Raw genomic sequence first — 20,506 nt, 5'->3', positions numbered from 1 at the left:
GTTGTGGAAACCAAATTTAATAAATAGTCAGGGATGGATCAGATGTACTAATGGATTATAGAGCTTGTTACTAGTTAATCAGTGTTGATATAGTCACTGGTTGTGGAATATGTGGCTATGTGGAATTCTTTAAGAGCTAAATTAGAGGTTGCAGCCCTGTTGCCAGTGAAGGACATCATTTTTGCCTCAATAACTAGAATTCAGAGGGATGTATTTCTGCATTCACACTTGTCTAATCTTAAGAGCAAAATGCTGAAGAGTTAGAGAGTGGGTACTTCCATAGGTTAACCCAGGTACACTGGAATAATCAGGGACTTTACATCTTGCATCAGGATGGCAGTGGAGAAATGTGGAGTAGGTTGCATTTTCCTTGGTTGGATTGATGCTAAAGACGAAGCTCCCACTTGCTATGGAAGCACGAGGCTCCAGCATTATCCTGGTTATCCACACGGATTGGTGAAACCAGAAGCAGCCATGTAAAGTTCCAAAGTTCATCTCATAGCTCTTCTTGTGCTTGGGTGATACATAGCATGAGAGGGACATGAAAGTTAAAGATATAATTCCCTTCGACTTTCAATCTTGTTATTGTGCCTACAGGTCCTTAAACCTCAAGTACAGCCCGTGCCAAAAGAGGAATATCGGTGTGAGTTCCAGGCTTTTTGTGCATGGGTTGTAGTCTGACCATGAAGTCTCACTGGGCGTTACTGTCCGTGGTTTCTTGTTGTGGGAGTCAGAAACTGAATCCTGAAGGATTTCAGATGCTTTCAGAGACCACTTTGGGGGAACAAATTCTCTAAGAATTAAAGACTAAACTTCTGTACGTGTCCTAATGGAATACGCAAAATGTCACTTTTCCCATTACATCAGTGTGAGCATGGAAATAGTGAGATGAACCAGAAAAAAGCTTCTTATGTTATTTCCTGAGAAGTTTGCCAAAGCTTCACAGAGGTTTCAGGCTCTCTGGAGTTTTAGGGGCTCCATTGAAGGGGGAGTTTTACAGACCACACCCATTTTATCATAAAATTGAAGAATAAAAATATTGAACAGCTATTGAGTTGTTTCTGTTATTTCATTTTGTTAAGGGGAGACTTTCCTATAATGAAGCAAACTCCGAAATTATGACATCAATTGAGTGCTTTCTGCTCTCTCAGCAATCTTGTTATCAAATAATGCCACTCCCCTCTACATACTCTAACATCTCCTCTTTGTAGCCTGTTCTCTCCCAAGCTCAAGCATCCCAATTAAACAAACATGCATTTGTGGTTGTAAGCATCCAAGTTATCCAGCTTCTAGCAATGGGGCTAATTTGCTAATTTAGGCATTCCCGTGAGTTTTAAGTTGATAGGACTCCCTGTTGAGAACATGAGGAGAAGTCTGACCAGAGTGAAATTCAGCTGGTTTCTGGTTTGGAACATAGATTTGCTCTGATACAGTGAGGCTCAAAATACTCTAGTTCAAAATTGGGGCAATTTCTTTGCTGGTGATTGGAATTACAATTTTCTACAGGTCAAATAAGTTTGATGGACTTTTTTTGGCAAGCCTTGTCTTCAATAATACCTAGAACAAAACCACTCTGTTTTAGAAGAGGGGATTCCATGTGGGTTAAGGCCAAAGGAAAGGTACATGTGAGCTGGAGCTTTCCTTAATTCTTGTAAAATATTCTGCTTTTATGGAAAGAGATCACAGTGTGCTGCTGGGGAGGAGAACTGGTGCTCTGTACTGATACCACAACTTCACAACAGGATCTCATAGGATGAGGTAGGACTTGTTAGCTTTCTTGAGGACTTGGGGAAGGAGATAGTAAAGCAACGAACATGTACAAAAATTACATGAGAACTAAATCTAGTTAAACCTATTTGAAAATTTTCTGTGGCACAGAAACGCATAAACTGGAAAGGTAACACTGTGGGACTGACATTCTTCTCCCCCCAAATAAGAACCTTGCTCTACTTTCTCCTCCTCCAAAAATAAAATAAAATAAAATAAAATAAAATAAAATAAAATAAAATAAAATAAAATAAAATAAAATAAAATAAAATAAAATAAAATAAAATAAAATAAAATAAAATAAAATAAAATAAAATAAAAACTTATGCAGCTGGATAAAGATGCCATGTCACATTCTATCAGTGTTTCTTGCTAAGGAAAAAGGGAAACAGAAAAAAAATCTCTTTAGAACTATACTAGAAATCAATTTCTTTTAGTTTAGCTCTCAGAGTAAGTCCATTTTCTTCTGCAGCTTGGATGATCTGTCCATCACTGGCCCCTGCCTTTCAATACTCTTCTTCTACCTGCACTTCCTCCTTATGTGTCCTTTCCAGGGAGGCATGGCACAAGGCAGCTCAAACACAGTCCTTAGCTCACCTTTAAGGCACAAATGTCACTTTCTTTCCTCTCTACCTAAGCTGAAAGAGAGCAGCCTTGTTTATGATGGACTGAGTGGTTGCCACTCTCTCTACCTCCTGTGCCTTTATCCAGACCTTTTGACCATGTAATACAACTCAGTTCAAAGAGCAAATTAAGTTTATGAGTGAGCTGAGTAGATGTCACTGAGCTCCTGTATGTGTCAGATAAATGAGGAACAATGTTCATTTATCCCTTCAAGGACAACAGATACAATCGTAGGATACTTCAGGTTCAAAAATACTCTTAATGTTAAGATGGAAACAGACTGGAAAGAATATTTCTCATTTGACTGTTTGATATCATAGTTAACAAATAAAGTTACAACTATAAGGGGGCAAAAAATATCCAAGTGTAAGTTTTTACATCTGTTTCTTTTCCCCTCCACAAACTCTAATTTGGCAATGTGGCATTGTTGCTTCTGGTAGGTGATTATCATCTCTTTACTACTTTAAAGAGAGACTTTAGTATTTTAGGACTCACTTCTTATCACGGCTTATCAAGAAAGAGTTTCTAGAGCAGGCTGAGTGCTGTGGTCCACATGTACTGCAGAATACCTATTTCACTACTGTATGCCTGAAGAAGAGAGACAAGTCACCAAGGAATCTTAGAATCTGAAACCTGATACCGTATCGGCATTCAAGTCAGCAAATCCATGTTCTCAAAATAAGAAATGCAGTTGACCTTAATCTTTCTACTACAAGCTCTGCACTTAACTTCAGGAGACACAGAGTATTCAGATTTGAAGTAATTAATTCAGTATCAGTCCTAACACAGGCACAGATTTTCCCTGACTTAATTCCCTGTTGAATACAACAACTTAAAATGCAAACAGAAAATCTATAAATAAAAACTGTAGAAGGAGTTGCTTAAGGAAATGTGTGTAAAGTAGTGAAATGCCTTAATTATAGCTCGTCAGTCTGAAATATATAGAACCTTATTTACAGTAATTCTGCTGGCAGTGCTTGCTTGTTAACTACTCTGGTCACTTAATGGATAACAGTGAATGATTATATACAGTACCAGTCAAGTAAAGCAATGCAATATGAAATAAGTATTTTGTCAAATGGCCACTCGTAGAATTTTGGTCTCTCAAATGAGAATTTATACTTACTGAAGTCAGGTGCTCTGAGCTAGTTGCCAAAAATCTGGATATATGTATAAAAAAATAAAGCTCTTGGGAAGCATACCTGTGGTAAACAAATAGGCAGTAGTGAGTTTTTTCCTATGGAGTAAAATGTCTGGGCCACTCTACTGACTTCAAGCTTCTAATTTGCCAAAGCTGTACTGGAGCAGCAGTCTCCATGTGGAACCTTCATTCAAACACTTCATCTTCATTACAGAATAGTCATCTGTATTCTGCATTACGGAATAGTTGGTGATAAAGGGAATGCAGTTTACAAAACAAATGCCCCTTCTTAAGCTGCACATGCCCCTTGTTTGTTAGTCCTCTACATTACCACTGCCCATTTTACTGTATAATCCATAAGGAATATGCTGTCAAAAGTATGTCCTTACTTTAAATAATTTCTTTTGCAATTCTTTCTAACGTAAGAAGTTCCATTGGCATAAAAATAATTAATAGTGGCAGCAAGAATATATTATTATATTCTGGTACTGCATAACAAACTATAGGAATAAATTGTTGCCAGCTTTTTTTTTTTTTAATAGTTTAAAACACATACAATATTAATTGCTTTCCTCGAAGGGGACACTGTTTATCTGCAGCATTTCATCCAACAGACTTTTTCCATGAGACATTATCAAATTTCCTCTCCAATTGCATTCCATATAGTCACTCTATTTCAATTACTGTCATATGGTGTGAACATGGTATGTATGAATATGTAGGCCACTTGGGCAGTTTTCCAGTTAAAATCTCTTTACTTGTAAAGAGCAGACAATCTTAAATACACAGTTTGCAATGATATTTTATCACAGAGACTAACAGATCATATTAGTCTCTGATAGGAAGTGTCTATTGATAAGTTCCTACAGTTACATCCTGTAGAAGGATTGTCTTCTTGTTAAAGGCATGGGACAAAGGAGCCATGAGGTCTAGGCTCTAATCAGAAGTTTCCTACAGTCTTCCTGTGTCACCAGGAGCAGTCAGTTATGTCATGGGTGTTGGTTCTCACTTTGCTAATAGTTGAACAGTGTTTATCCACTGGCAGAATTAAAGAATGCTTTTCAAGGAAAACTGCATTTCTTCACATTTGAGGGTGTTATAGTTAGTGTCTTTCCCATAGAAGCTGCTATAAATACAAATAGAGTTGTACTTCAGTTAAAATGTGTGTCCTAGCCATCAAAATTACATCAATTTCTAAGAAAACTCAGAGCTACCATAAATTGCAGGTACATGTTTTACTTTATTCACTGTCACTGTTCTACAATGAAAGCAAGCATTGTTTTGAATATACTGCAGTGGAAGTCTTACTTCAGAAGTAAACCTAAAGCTCATTCAGTTTTTCAGTGACTTGGATTCCAGCCTTGCTTCTGGATGCCAAGGATCCCCAGTTGGTCATACCTTGGAAGTTCCAAATGAGAAAAGAGCTATTGCAGTCATCCTGGCACAAGCAAAGCGGGCCTGTTGACTACAGTGGGATTATTCTCAGGAATAAGGGCTGCAGGCCTGGAACCCTAGAGATCAGCTACCAGAATCATACTTTATGGAGACTTGTGGTTACTGGTTCTAAAAGTGATGTTTTTCTAATATGAGAGAGATGGTGGTTACAAGGCTGTGCCTGTAACTTGCTTGCAAGTGTATAAATGAAATGTTGTTCTGTTTGTGAATGCTTCACAGTTTTTCTAAGGAGAACTTGTTTTTCTCAATGTTTCCTTCTAAGTCTCAGGTTTTTTTAAGGCTAGAGAGACCGTTGTATTGTCTAGTCTGACAAAACAAAATGTAAAATATTATTGAGCCCAATAAATTTTGTTTAAAGTTAACCTTCATAAAACACATCTGATCTTGACTTGAGACATCATGAGTCAAAATTTCTCTAGGCGGTTCCTCCAAGTGTCACCAATGCTTTCTGATTAAACGCAGTGTATTAATTATCTATTAACTAGCCTGGTCTTAACTTTCTAATATTTATTATTGTTCCTTGATAGGTGGTTGGCTTACCTATCTTCTGCCCTTAGGCTAAATGCAGCGCATAGCCAGGATGGGAGTTTTCAAAGAAAATTAGCTGGGTTTTGAGGCCATGGGAAGGAGCAGAGCAGCTTTTCAACATTTAGTGTATTTTCTCTAACCTCTCTGTGGTCCACAATTTTGGGGTGAATTCATCCAGCTTGCTATTTTTTGCTTGGTGAATAAAGGAAACATTCGTCCAGGCAAGGTCTTCTCCCACAGGGAGTCTCTGCATGCCTCAGCACTGGGAGCAGGGCACTTTCTTGTAGGAGTTGGCTGTGATAAAGGCAAATGTTAGGTGGAACAGTAATAATTCTCAACTCTGTTCAGAATTCTGTGGAACAAAGCAAAATAAAATAAATCGCAAAATGCACCAAAATACTTTTAAGTGCATTTCAGGATCTCACGCTCTATTGTTATTATCTGAAATTATCCCAAAGTGAAAGCTAGCAAATTCACCTTGAAATAGGGTCTTTGGGCAAGTTTTTAAAGGTGCTTACTGTCTTTGTGTTCAAATATTATCTTTGTTTTCTGCAAATCTCCCATCTGATGCAAACAGGGGGCACTTAAAAGCCTTTGCTGAAGTTTGAATGTACAAATTAGCATGTACCTTTGAAATGTTTGACTAACAGTCTTTGAAGGAAACTCAGACAAAAATAAAATCTGGCATTTCTACCGTTCAAATACATAAATGAAGACATTTTTATAGAATATCTAGCAAGCATTGCTACCAATCACTAATGCTTTAATTCTAATTTCTGTAGCTTTTATCTATGTTGCCAGTACTTTTGAAAACCTGTCTTAAAGTAGGATGTATGTCAAATGTTTGTTTTAGGTGAATTCCCTTTTCAACAGAAAAACCACCTGAACAGATTCAAAATTAATTCTGTTTGCCTTAATCAAAGTGTTCATGCCTTAAATAAGCATAAATTTTGAGGTAAAGAAAAATGAAATTCATGTATTCTGAGTGAGTCTCATTTTATACCATTTCCCTCCCCCCCACCCCTGATTATGCAAAAAAAACAAAGAGTAAGGCCATTCATGTGTATATTTTTAATGATGGGTCTCAGAATGACAAAGAAATTGAAGTGGTGGATCAGTCAACAGTTAAAACACTCAGGCACAGTGGTTTGTAAATTTATCGCTGTGGTATCTTCACTGAAAAAGCACTTTATCAGAAACAAATTTATTGCAGTAACTGATTCAGTTCCCAGTACCACCTGTCTCTCTCTGTGTTTTTTTAATAACAGCTCTTAATCTCCACTGTTCACTAATAAAAATATTTTAATAAGAGATAATACTGTAATCCAAATGCCTATAGGTGCTTGAATCAACTATTTCTGCCTGTGTAATTGCTAGCACTTTGTTCAACCCTTTTTAAAACTGCTATTAAATCTCATTCTCATTTTCTGTGTTAATAGAACAAGAATTCATTTTTAGTGTACCCTCCAAGCAGTAATGAGCGTTGTTAACGTGTAACAACAATGCCCAAGGGGAAAGTTTTCAAAGCTGGCCTAACCTTAAGGCTTTGCTGTTGATGTACTACAGAATCATCAAGCCAAGAGGTCTTAGAACTAGTCAATTTAGAGAGTTCAGCTGAATATTTCTACTTAATATATTGGAAGAATTATAAATGGTTTAGGTGGTGACCTAGGGAGAAAGGGGATTTTTTGTTTAATTCCTTAAGAATAGAGAGACAGCATTAAAAAATTAACGATACCTCCTACTTATTTTAAAGTGTATCAAATTGTGCTTTTTTTCTGATGATTTTGCTTCCATACAGATTTTCATAAGAGGTTAATGAGAAAACATTAACAAAACATGCAATATTGCACATGGGCAGGGGAGCCTAAACGTAGTCATTTAGTTATAAGCAAACAATAGATGTTACTTTTTAATTGCTTTTTCAGAAACCCAATTCTGCCTTCTTGAAGAAGTATTATCTATCTTTTTAAATTCAGAATATTATCCTTATGTATAGCAAAAATAAACCTGCCTAAAGCAATAGTGCTTCATTGATTGCAACTGAATGCCTTGGTCACAATAAACCAGTCAAGACCGTATAGATAAGAAGTCCTGTATGAGGTGCAGCAAAATGACCTCCTGGAGTGCTAGAATTTGACATTGAATCTTTAGGTTAGCTGATGGTGGTGGAAATGCCTTAGCCAGTCTCTGTTTGCAGTAAAAATTAAGAGGCTCAAACTCAGTGTATTACATGTAGGAGTGATACAGAATAACATCATTTTCCTTGCACTTTTTGAGGTCTTGGTTTCATTACTGTGTATGATATAGGGGTACATTTTAGATGATAGTTGAATATTTCTACAGAGATTTATTCATTGTTCCAAAATCTGAAGCCAGTAGGGAAGCAGGGGTAGAAATGTTCTTTTGTTGGAGTTCAGTTTGTCTATGAAATGAATGTACAAATTATTGTCTTTTAGCCATCTTGTTTCACAGCACTTGGTCACACCATTGCCCTTTCCTTGGGTATGAGCTAGAGATCATCATGTCCTGAAACATCTAAATATGAATAGACAAGTTCAATAATGCAAAAGCTCAAAAATAGTGAAAGTCTAAGAAATGTGCTGCATGTGGTGTATTTCTTTACAGATTTTGAAATGGGAGGGTGATACAGGGGCAATCTTACTGGCTAAATAGGTTTCAAACTCTTGCAATTTCATAAACTTATGCTTTTCATTTTAGAGCTGGGCCTGATACTGCTTTTTCTGCAGAATAGTTGGTTTGTGTTCCAGACAGAGACTTTTAAGAGAGGACTCTAACAAGGGACCTCTTATAAAATTTGATTAATGTTTGGTTTTAATTCTCAAAATAAATCAAATTGAGGTGAGATGTTGAATCTGATAACAGGGGGACAGAAGGTTTTACAAAGCATGAATGAAGGCTTTATAGATTTTCTTTCACCCCTCCTTCCAGGTTACTCCACACCATACTGTGTGTTTCATTTCTCTTCAGGTGTGTCCATCCCTGAAGTGAGGATAAGGCATTTGAAATTCCATATATTCCATTTTTCACCTGAAAATAGGGCTTTCTTCTGGGCTGTTGCATAGAAAAATACATTCCCAGTGCTTATTTAGTCTGCATACATTGTCAGAAAGGTGGCTGATGATAGTACTGTGAGGAGGAACCGGCTTCCAGCCATTGCTCAGAGACCACTGGAAGGTGTAAGATGTGCAGATTCTTGGACACCATGTTGTGCATGTATTTAATGTAGTTTAGTTCTTGTGTTTCCATCTTTGGATAAAGATTCATTTGGAAAAGTCTTCCCCACACAAAAATTTCTGTAAAGCTCAGTCCTCAGCAGGCCCTGTATGGCCTGTCAGTAATCTCCAGTTGGCTCAGGACTGCCAAGTGTCCAAAATGACTGTGTTATTTTTATGTGGACTAGACATGTTCTCTGATATCTAATCTACAGAGTAGCAGCAAGCTTGAACCTTTCCTGCCTAATAGCCATTGGACTTTCTTTTGTCTTTTTCCCATAGTTTGCTAAATTTGTTTTGTCATTTTTTCACGAGGGAGCAAAAGAAAACCTTTCCGTAGATCTGCTCTGTCAGCTCCAGAGTCCCATTATGTTTGAGCTGTTCTCTAATCATGTATCCTATTTCTTTAACAACCATTGCCCCTCTGATATATTAATTCATACATAATGCTGGCTTGGTTTTCATTGAACTGCCTGCTGTAGTTCTTCCCTAGTTCACAGAGACCATGTTCCTTTCTTCCTGCAGAATTTGGGCTTCTTTAGAAAGAATGAATGGATATGAGCTTCAGCTGATAAATACATGCATTTGAATCTGTGACTTATTTGGGGCTGGATTGTTTTTGATTACTTTATCTGTAGTTGATTTGCATCTATTTGGCTCAGACTCGCTGGGGGTAACACATAGAATAAATGAATAAATAAATATGAGGAAAAGGCTAAAACAGAGCAGATGAATTAATGGATGATAGGGAAAGAGAGGGAGACTAAGCAGAATGGGATGGATAAATGGTGATTAAGAAGTACAGAAAAATAAGGGTCAAGCAGTGATCCAAGTAGAGTAAAGAAATAAGGATTCAAAACTGGAAATAATAGTGAGCCTGAAAGTAATAGAGTGAAAAAGAAACAAGTAAAAACTTGGTGTTTGATTACACTTAAAAGAGCAGTGAGCTACTTTTAGCTGTGTGAAAGGGCTAGGACTGTGCACCAGCAAAGGGAAGAGTTTGTACAGGGAATCATGAGACAATGCCCAGGGTTGTCCAAGATTCAGAGCAGTAAGTCTTGCCCATTTGATCAAGTTAAGGGCTTATGTACTGTGAGCTCATATTAGCAATGTCTCTGCACCTTTTGCACAGATCCATGTAGCATAATCATGAAATGAATCCTCATATTCCTCTTTCAGACTTGATGGTTTGGGCTGGCATTTCTTTGTGCCCTCCAACCTTAGTTCGTCTATCAGCATATAAAATTAACTGAGAAACAACATCAAAACAACTCAGCACTACCAACAAGAATTCATAGACTTAGTCACATTGAAGCCACCCTGTTTTTTTCACATCCAGTTCCATATTTCTGCATGTTATCCCTTGTCATACTGCATCTTAGAAGCTCTGTTAGCACCTGCAGGCAGAGAGTGTCTTTGTTCAGTGTTATACATGTAGTGCACAGCACTAGTCACTCACACAGCACTAGTGTGAGTCCTGGAAAAGGATGCTGGGGCTGAGGAGGGAAAGCCTTTGTTAGTACATTCCTGCTCGCTTAGGCTCCTGACTTGGGAGTTCCTCCCTGTTCACAAAGCAGCAACAATTGTTGCTTCTCCTGCCCACCATGGTTTTTTTCTCCGTGTTTTATTAGGAGGTCAGGGGAGCTTCCAGGCACTTCTAGTTTGCCTCCTTTCTAACTGCTTTTGACCTCTGTCCCTTAAACTCTCACTGTAGTGCTTAACTTTAAACAGATGACTGTGATTATAAGTATTCACATGTTAATAATAAAATATGTGTTTAAAGTGCCTTACTGGTTTAGTTTTGAAGAGAAAAACATTTCCACTCTGTGTCTGCATTGCATCTATCACAGAAAGGGTTCTCAGAATTAATTGGGGCTTCTAATAGTTAATGGACAGTACCACTGATATATGTATATTTGTATTGACTCTAGTGGTTTCCCACAACCCAACTGAGAGTGGACTCTCACAGTAATTACTAAATAAAATGTTGACGTTCCGTGTCCCAAACACCTTACAGCCTGGGAAAACAGGAAAAATACAACAAAAAGAAACATAAAATAGTAGCACAGAGACCATCATATCAAACAGTATATGTGTTTCACAGGGGTTGATGCACATTACTGGTGGAAATGCCTTTATGCCTATGTCGTCTCAGGAAAGGGAAGATTGTCCAGTAGCTCAGGCAAACCATGAGCATTAGCTTCTGTTCCCTGTTTTGAATCCCTGGACACACAGGGAAGCTGGGACACTTCTCATGGTGACGTCTCTCGTTCATCCCTGGAGGAATGAGTCACAAAAGAGAAGATGACAGTTGATGTCTTGAAACATACATGTGCTAAATAAAAAATACCCATTATAAGGAAAATGTATCATCTGCAGTAGCAGAAGTTTTGGGAAGATTATTTATTTATTTATGATGTCTCTCTTGTCTTCCACCTCACCCCAATTTTTTCTTTTTTTTTGTGTTCTGTTTTTTCAGCAGTTGTATGCTGCCCAACTTGCTGCGATGCAAGTGTCTCCGGGAGGCAAGATTCCTGGCATTCCCCAGGGGAACCTTGGTGCTGCCGTGTCCCCTACCAGCATCCACACAGACAAGAGCACAAACAGCCCTCCACCCAAAAGCAAGGTACTGTACCAGGCCTTTGCCTCTCACTTGCAGGCAGCTTTGTTTCCAGGATGTCTCCCTGAAATGGGAGGAGGTTGTTGCAAAAAAACTAGGAAGAATTTAGCTAAGGAATGCAGGGAGAAAGCAGTCCTATTTAGGTGACAGCAAGAGCTTGATAAAAATGTGTCCTTCCTTTTTATTGGTGCCCTCTAGCATGCTGTCCATGTCCTTTATCATGTCAGGAGAGATTCCTTGAATTGACAGTAGTGTCTTGTTTTTACCCTAACAGTAAAGCAGCACAGATTAAAAATAACCAGACAAATAAATAATACCATTGTCAGCTCAGTGAGATACATGTTCAAAGAATGAAAGACATGGCTTGAAATCAGTAGCTGCTGTGTTGATGAATCAAGCTTTAGGTTGTCTCTTCCCTCTCTCCTTTCTGACTTCCTGTGGCTTTTCCTTGGCTTGGTCTCTTCTCTTAGAGCAAGAACTCACAAAGCAGTGCTTGATGGTAGATTGTTGGGTTTGGGGTTTTTTAAAAAGTGTTTGGTTAGCAAGTTTGTGCACTTTACAAGGGGGGTTTTGTGTGTGGCTGGCAGCTTGTGAGATCTCCTACACTTAAAATCTCAATGTTGATTTTGCTTCTCCTGTGCAGCAGGAGAATTTCTGATGAGATCTAAGGGGCACAGTGTGTATTTTGTGGCAATTGCAGGATTACAAGGCCTGCCATATCTGCTGGTAACATCGAGCATAACCATTTTTAACTCACAGCTGTCAAGATCATCTCTGTTCTCTCCCATGTTTTATTGCTTTTTCATATTTTTAGGTGTTCCAGTGCCTTTGGCTTGCAGTTCTGTAGGAGACAAACAAAACTTATTTTGCAAAGTGGGAGAAAAAAATAAACTAAAAAAGTGGGCCAAAAGGAAAGTAAGGGGGCTCCAAAAGGCTGTAAAATTGTGCAGTGTAAGCCCTGTGCTGCATGCTGTTTTCAATCTGCTGTGTGCCAGTTGGAGGCTCTGAGAGAGTGGGAGAGAAAGAGAAGGGATAATGCTGAGAAATGATAGAGTGGCTGTGACCTCCAAGCTCAGCCTGGAAATCCAAGACATTGATTTCACTTAGCATTCCTGCTGAGAAATCCGGCGGAGTTCAGTTGTAATAAAAGAACAAGATTCTGTTCTAATGGTAATGGTGTATGACAGACATATCACTTTGTCTGTCCTCAGCACCAGAGAGATGGGAATTGGAGAAAGGTCACCTGACCTGCCTGAGCTGTTGTGCAAGTGCTGTTCTGAGCTTTGCACCCCAGATTGGAAGCACAATTATTTATAACAGTAAACAATAAAGAAACCTTTCTAGAGCCTACAGTAATTAGAATAAAGCTTACACAATAATGCAGTGGCTCAGAAAACACACTGGCAAATCCATCACAATGGCAGAAACTGAAGCTTATGTGTTGGAAGTAAACACCTTCGTTTGTGTCTGTGTGAACCTTTCTTTGCTTTTTCAAAGCTTGTTTGTGTTCAACAGCTCCAAAAGTTTATTTTGTTTGCTTATTTTTTTTTTTTATATTTAATTTTTCTAACTGTCATCAGGGAATATGTGTCTTGAGTTTCACAGGCATTTTTAATTTTTTTTTTTTAAATCCCCATTAGCAATTTGATTCCTGAAGTTAGTTTGTAGTGATCTTTCTCACTCTTAATGTACATCAGACCTCCACAGATGAATAGTTAATGCCTTAGAACAGCTTTCAATAGATGCTGTTTACTGAATCTCTATTTTCAGCCCACAGTTTACACTGGCACAGCTTTGGTAATACGCTCAAGTGTTTGGAGACAAGGAGACAGCCTTACCTGAGAGTGTGTCAAGCTACTGGCAAACATCTAGGTCACTTCTGAAAAGCTGTGTCTTTTTCTTCTCTTGTGTAATGTTAAAGTTAGTGTGCTGCTCTTTGCAAGGATTCTTCAAAGTCAGCCTCAGCAGCAGATGGAACAACTGTTGGCTCTGGAAATGCTGAGAAGCATCAGGGGGAGCTTGCCAAGGATCATCCTTTAAATCTAGTAAGACTTGAAAACATCCCTGAAACTCCTTTAAGACCTTGGCAACTCCTGTTTTGGCAAACCTTTCATCAGTGGCCCTCACCAGTGTTTGAACTGTGCTGGACAGACTACCCTGGCATCTCCTGTCATCTTGCTTGCCTTTCAGCAGATGTGACCTGGAATAGTCAAATTCACTTCCGAGGGTTCAGTACTGTAACTTTTAGGAAGCCATGAAGTAGAGATGCCATTATGCTGTACTGCACACATTCTGTCAAGTTTTGGTTAGGAAACTGAGCTGGTGTCGTACATTCTTCCAAGAAGAAATCCATGCCAGAAAAACTGATTTAAGAAACGGAGCTAGTGGAGCCTGTCCAAAAGAAAAATGCGTGTGTCTTGCGGAAATGGATTTTAACACAGCTTCTTCTTGAGCAGTTTTTTAAAACAGCCGGTATGCTAATCATACCATTCAAATTTACCAAGGCCTCCTCCACAACCCGTTTGAAAGGCAACTATCTTTGAAGTTTGCCAAATTGTGCTGGATTTCCAAAGTCTGTCTTAAGCACATTTTGCTTTTGATCATGTAGATGCTTGCATGCCCCATTGGGTGTTCAAGGTGGTTGCAGGCTCCCAAGCAAATAGGAGAGAACATGCAGAGGTGCAGATAAGGACTAGGCAGAATAACTTTCCAGCCCATCTCGTGATTCATTTCAAGCCTCTTGCTTGTACAGGGCCATGCACAAGATAAAATAAAGCAATGTTTTAGACACTATGCTTATCTGAACAGTGACCTTTACCATGCTACCAGGACTCTCACCTGATAGCTTCATTCTTCGCTGGCTTCAGATGAGGTGCTTTACACCCTTGCATAAGGACAGCAACTTCACCCTCACTTATCAGGGCCCTGTTCATTCCTGCCTTTGTTTCTGGCTTTTTATGTGTCATGGATAAATATAGCATCTAGTGCCCACATGCTGCAATATTCCAGCCCTTTCCATGTAATCTCTCAAGTGCAGTAATTCTAGAGTGAATTTTCAATGTAGCTTGTAAATGTAGCTAAACTATTCCCCATATTTAATGGAGCACAATGCATTGTCTGTAGCATCTTCTGTAAAACAGGAGCAATTCAGTGTGAAATGTGACAGGAGAGAATTCCTGGGCGCTTTTCTTTTAACCTTGTTATGACCTCAGCCCTAACCCTACTCACAGTTGTATCTCCATCAATGACAAGAGCACACAAATTGTCCAAATCAATTTTTTTTTTGTTCTATTCAAATACTTCTGGCAGTGATGTTACATTTACTCAGCAGTAGCACCTGGGAGTTGTGACAAGGAAAGGAAATGTGTTTCAGACAAGCCAGAAACAGCAGTAAGCAGCTGGATATACACAATCAGATTCTCCTCAGCTACAATATTCAGACAAATATCGATCTGAACCTTTAACTGAAGAGGGTGCTTTAGTTTCACATTATCTGATCACCAAAGTGAACACTTCTGATGGAATTTTCTTCATGTCACCTATAGGCTACAAGTAAATGGCCTTTGAAAGTTTTAGGGCTGAACAGATTGGCCTTAAGATGGCCAGAGTCTCTCCAGAAGAACTTCTTCCATTTTTGAGGAGTGTCTGCTGATGGTGCTACAGTTGCTGCCGCGTGCACCATCTGTGTCCTGCATCCTGGTTATAGTATGTGAAGGATAGAAAGGGAGCAAGGTGTGCTTGCTCCATTCTCATCCAGGGAAGGTCAGGGAACTACAGCCGAGTCACTGGCGACTTTATTACCAAGTCCATGCAAGACCAGGGAAAAAATAAAGAATAAGAGCCTTTGGAAATGGGCATTTTAATTCAGGCATACCACAGGTTATGTTACTAGGAAAAATAAGTAAACTATAGGGAGCTGGTTGTGGATTTTCCCATGCTAGTCAAAACTGATGATGGGACTACCTAGTTTTAGTAGGAAAGCTTTCTTAACTCAAAATAAAAATATAGTGGAAAACAAAAAGGAAAGTATCTGAAGGAAAGAAGAAAAAAGCCCTAAAATGGTAAAAAGGCCCCTAAAACTCATCTATATGATATTTCTGATTCTACTTCAGGCAAACTGTTGACTTGAACTTCATTTTAGATGACTACCCTAAGCAGCCCTGTTAAGTCGGGTGCATTTGTCTCCCTTTCTCTCATCTCTCCCTTTCAAATGATGGTGCAGAATGTGGAATTTTATCCAGGGGAGATCATGGGGAAAACATTAATCACCTTTGTGTGCACAGCTGCATCAGCTCACTTGCCACATCAATCTCGCTATGGCAGAAGCCTGTCTGAAAGGTAGACATACAGATTCCTTGTACCCTTGTAAGAACTTCCATTTTTGAACATGTTAAAGGAAAGCATTTAATTTACATTAAAATATTAAAATGGCTGTGTACAGGCGATCAAAGGGCATGATTGTGTTGGATGAGGACAAATTCTTATCCTTGAAAAGTAGCAAAGAGGAACCTGTCTGAAACTAACCCGTGGCACATGTTAGGCCCCAAATACTCATGGCAGTCCTTGTCCTCTTTATTGGTTGGAGAGCTCAGCAGCTGCTGAAGGCCTGTCCAAGCAACAGGAAATTAAGGCATCTTTATTTTCATTAGAGTACTGAGGTATTTTAGAGTGAAGGGCAGCAGTTCTCATTAAAGTGATGTAAGACACAGCATCCCTGATAAAACACTGAGGCTATATTTAAAGAAGTTTTATCTCCAACATTTGCAAGCTCTTCTATTTTTGAGAGTTTCCAGGCTGGACATGATTCTTTATATGCCACTGATTTAAAAAAAATCCTTGCTAAATTAATCTATTAATCTTTTCAGCACCGGAATAACAATTAGTACTAGAATATTCTACATCAGTACATCCAAAACATTTTTCAGTGATTGCATTTCCCAATCCCCTTGCCGGTGCATCAAACAGGTCAGAAATAGCTATAAGATAATCAAGGAAAAGTTTACAGTACAGATGCAGTGATGTGTAGGGAGCTGTAAACTGAGACCTCATCTGTGCTATGCTCTTTCTTCAATCTCTCTCTCCATTCTTGTAGCTAATAATCTCTTTACCTGGAAGCCTTTCTCATTTGCTGCCCATGCTTTTGATCCTAAATAGTAAAATGTGGAGTTGGTGACAGAATCTTTGAAGTTGTTTTCCTCTTCCTTGCTTTTCTTCCTATATATGACATGCAGGCATATAAACAATGACTTTTTAAACCATTTTCTGGAGCACAGTGAAAGGATGGGTATTAATGGAACTTCATAAGGTGCTTTTCTAACATAGCGAATGTGTTCCAAACATTAAAAGTAATGTTAATAGCAGTATCTAAAGAGCAGCAGCAGTAGTAGGGACTTGCACAGCATTCTGCCTGCCTAACACCCCTCCTTGCTTTCCTAAAAATAAATTAGATACATGGAGGGGCTCCTAGGATGCTTTTTCAGATTAACTGTCCACAGCTCTTCTTTCCTGCTGTCATGTCTCTCTGGCATGAGCATGTCTCGCAAGCAAAGTTGCCAGGCCGTTAACCCTTGTCAGACTCAGCTGGCATTTTTTATAATGAAAACTCAGAAGAAAATATAACAAAAAGGGGGGAAAAAAAAACATCCAAAATCTCTGATCACAAAACAAAAGTGAGATACCCAAATCAAGCAAGACTGTTTTATTCCTGAAAGAGAGGTCCTCAGAAATCAGACAGGGAACAACAGAGGTGTAAAGCAAAGTGGTAAAAAACAAGCACTGCGTCCTTACTATTTCACTGCTGTTCTTTGCTGTTAATGCCTTCTACACCTGATATAAATAAATAAAATTGGTGAGGTGGGCAGCAGCTAGTAGTTCTTATTATTTTTGTTTAAATGATCCACATCATTGGCTTCATACTAAACACCAAAGTATTCCAGCAGGCACTGTGACTTTCAGGAGGCTGTTACTAAACTCAGGTTCAGTTCCAGAATCCCTCACTGTTTAGGAGTGCTGGGATTTGGCGTTTGGTTTCTGCTCAGTGTCTTACCCTGTTACTAAGAAATACCTGAGCATTAACTTTTCAAAAGCTTTTTGACAGAACTGCCCATCTTCTGTCAGTTGGAACAAAGAGCTTGAATGAGAAGGAGCAAGAAGAAACTGTATTAGTCCCAAATAAGAAAACAGTGTCACAAAGTCAAGGGTTTTTTAATGTCACTGAGAGAGTTGTTGAGCTGATGTTGCCATTTGTCCATTAATTCCTAAAAATAGCAGTAAAAGGGCTTTAGCAGAGTGTGCAATCTGGAGCTCCATAATGAAAACAGAGAAAAAATTTTGGTTGCAGTGGTTTTTGCTGATACTCCTTACATTTGGGTGGCCTTGGTCTGTGGGGAGAGTTGAAAAATGTTTAGAAGAAAGTCTTTATGCTGAAGGAGGGGAAGCAGCCATGGGGAGAAATGCATTAAGTTTAGCTTGGGGTATATCAGTCTTCACTGGGGGCTGCTGAGTGTAGCAGCACTGAAAAGATGAGGGACCAATATTTGCTCTAAGTTAAAATATAGATAACAAACCAGGAAGTTATGCCAATATCAGATTAATGTATAGTTTCCTTCAGAATATGAAATTCTTATTAAAGTAAAGGTCATGCCTTATTCCAGATACTTGTTTTTTTAGATTCTGAGCTGTTAAGAGTCTCTAAATCAAGGGATATGTTTATTCCAGGAGCACAGGCTTGTGCAAGTGATAGTAGCGTAGCAGTGTACCTACTTCATGGATTAGGAGAGAGCTTGAAACAGAGCAGAGAACTCTCACTCTCCCAGATACTTCTAGAAAGGAACCGGATACTTCACACCAGGAATTAAATCTTCCCTTTTGCAGCTTTGGATTAAGTGTTTGAGTATTTCATTGTGTGTGTTAATAGTGAAAAAAAATTGCAGAGGCTGTGTTGGCAGGCTTGTGTAGTGGACAGCAGTGTAGCCACCTTTTACCAAATGTAGCACTCCTTTTCAACATAGAAAGGGAAATTCTGAGGTGATTGAATCAAGTTCTAGTATGATCAGTCTGACAGCTTCCAGAAACTGCTTGTTTTGTCTGCAGAAGGGTGGTTTGTATCCACGCTACATGCTAGATTTGAAATTAGCTCCTCTTGACATGTTCTGACAGAATGAAATTCAAACTAAGCAGCAAAGAAATACATTTTGCAGTAAGTATTCCTGTACCCACAGCTAAATGATAATCATGTAACAAGGGAGCTCCAAAAATATTTTAATCTGGAACATTTTAATCTCTAATCCATGGTAGCTGTGGATAGCTGAAGAGAAGCAAAATTTAGCAGCAGAGTGGAAAAATCTGTTTTATTTTCAAATTCAACAAGACAGTTTCTTTTAGATTGGTATTAACTTTAGATTTATTTGAAGTGTTTGGCAACTGTTTCGCTCAGGTTTCTTGGAACTACACATTTGTTGTACAGAATGCGGTTTGAATTGTTCAGTGTAAAATGAGCTGTTGCGAAGGTGGGATTCAGAGACATTATGTGAAAAGCATCACTTTAGAGTACACGTATTTTTCAGTGTAGTGTGGCTATATGTTGTGATTTTATAATGGATAGCTTCCTTAAGGTCCAGGGTCCTGAAGTCTCGTGAGTATGTAAGAATTTCATTTAAAAAAAAGGCTTCATGTTGTCATGCCTGAAATTTAGAGATTTGTATAAGTGTATCTCAAAGGCTTAGAAAGCAGCTAAGAAAATGAATCTGTAAGTTACTATTTTATTCAAGTGGAATTAATTTTCAGTCTCAAATCGTAGAAGATTTCATGTTGACAATTCTGCTAAGGCATAAATACTTCACAGCAGAATTAGACTTTTTACTAGTAGAATCTCCCAGTAAAAGTGCTTCAGTAGTATCCAGAGAGAACATTCGGAGTATCCAAAGATCATCTGAGGCAGACAAGCTGATACAACAAACCACTTTGGATTTTTGTGTAATTTGACAGGATTTAACATATGAAACCAGTTTAAAATTTCAGTTTTATCATGTGTCTTTATCCATTAATGCTGTCAGACTGTGAATTCAAATGTGCACCTTTTGTGCTAATGAATGAGTTTAGTTTCTGTTTGTTTCATTTCAAGTTGCTACATTTTCCCTGCTGCTTTTAAAGAAAAGATAAGCTATTGCCAGAACTGGTAAAAAAATCTTAGAAAAAAAGTGTTTGATAAAAGATTTCTGAGTATGTTGACACATAGAGTGCATGGAGGGGAAGACCCTGTCTCTAATGGGAACAGTGCAGAGAAAGTTTTTCAATTTTGAATCACGATGTTACAGAAGTATTGTAACTTTTGAGTTATTTCATAAGTTATTAGTGTTCCTTCAACTTTTTTGAGTGGCTGTGTCAGCACCTGCTTATGGATTCAAAGCAAGGGGCATGTGTGTGTATGTGGAGATGAAGCACAGGAGTTTGTCACAGGCTCTCAGCTGACGTGACGGGCAGTGACATCTCACGTCATGGATCAGCCACATCGTGTTATGTGACTTCCAGCTAACACAACACAGCAGGAGCTGCACAGTGACAAACACAACCCAACGTGACATATCCATGGGAAAATTGGCACAAAAAGCTTTCTAAAGTTGAGTTTCAGGGGTGCATTTATTCATCTCCAGAATGCTCCAGAGAAAGCTGTGAAGCAGTGTACTGGAAAGGGGAGTAATACAGTGACAGGATTAGTAAAGCAGCTTTAATTCAGTGTACAATCAGGAAGAAAACATATGTATGTAGCAATTCGGGAGAGTGTTTTTGTTGTGTGGGTTCTTGTGAATTTCTTTCTTTTGAAAGGTAGCTCTCAGGGAGAGCAGTCATTCCAGGTCACTGATTATTTTTATCTTTAGCCATGCTAAGAGCTGTATAGGCTTCAGGTTACAGCTGTAAGTTAATATATTTTGAATTTAGCTTGTTGGTTGCCTTGGTAAATCTTGAGCTCTGCTAATAAAAACTCCTGGCTTTTTTCTGCTTTGCTTGCAGATCAGAATGACCCCTTTTAGTGCTTATTTCCAATAGTCTTAGTCTTCTCTGAAATGATCTTCTTTCCCTTTCTTTGTGCTCTTATCCTAGTTTCAAATGTCCACAGAAAATAGAGTCTGCAATTAA

The 20,506-nt window shown here is 38.6% G+C and overlaps 1 protein-coding gene across 4 annotated transcripts in view; it reads left to right on the top strand.

The window, feature by feature from the left end:
- The window catches only part of SOX5 (SRY-box transcription factor 5), a 288,474-nt gene that overhangs the window by 218,972 nt on the left and 48,996 nt on the right, over positions 1 to 20,506 (top strand). For all 4 annotated transcript variants that reach the window (XM_069003507.1, XM_069003506.1, XM_069003505.1 and 1 more), the window contains one exon: positions 11,231 to 11,377. In XM_069003507.1, the coding sequence (XP_068859608.1) occupies positions 11,231 to 11,377 (147 nt within the window). The remainder of the gene's footprint in view (positions 1 to 11,230; positions 11,378 to 20,506) is intronic.

Source organism: Aphelocoma coerulescens, chromosome 1A, assembly GCF_041296385.1.
Source record: "Aphelocoma coerulescens isolate FSJ_1873_10779 chromosome 1A, UR_Acoe_1.0, whole genome shotgun sequence".
Classification (NCBI taxonomy): Eukaryota; Metazoa; Chordata; class Aves; order Passeriformes; family Corvidae; genus Aphelocoma; species Aphelocoma coerulescens.
This window is presented reverse-complemented; position numbering and strand designations above follow the sequence as displayed.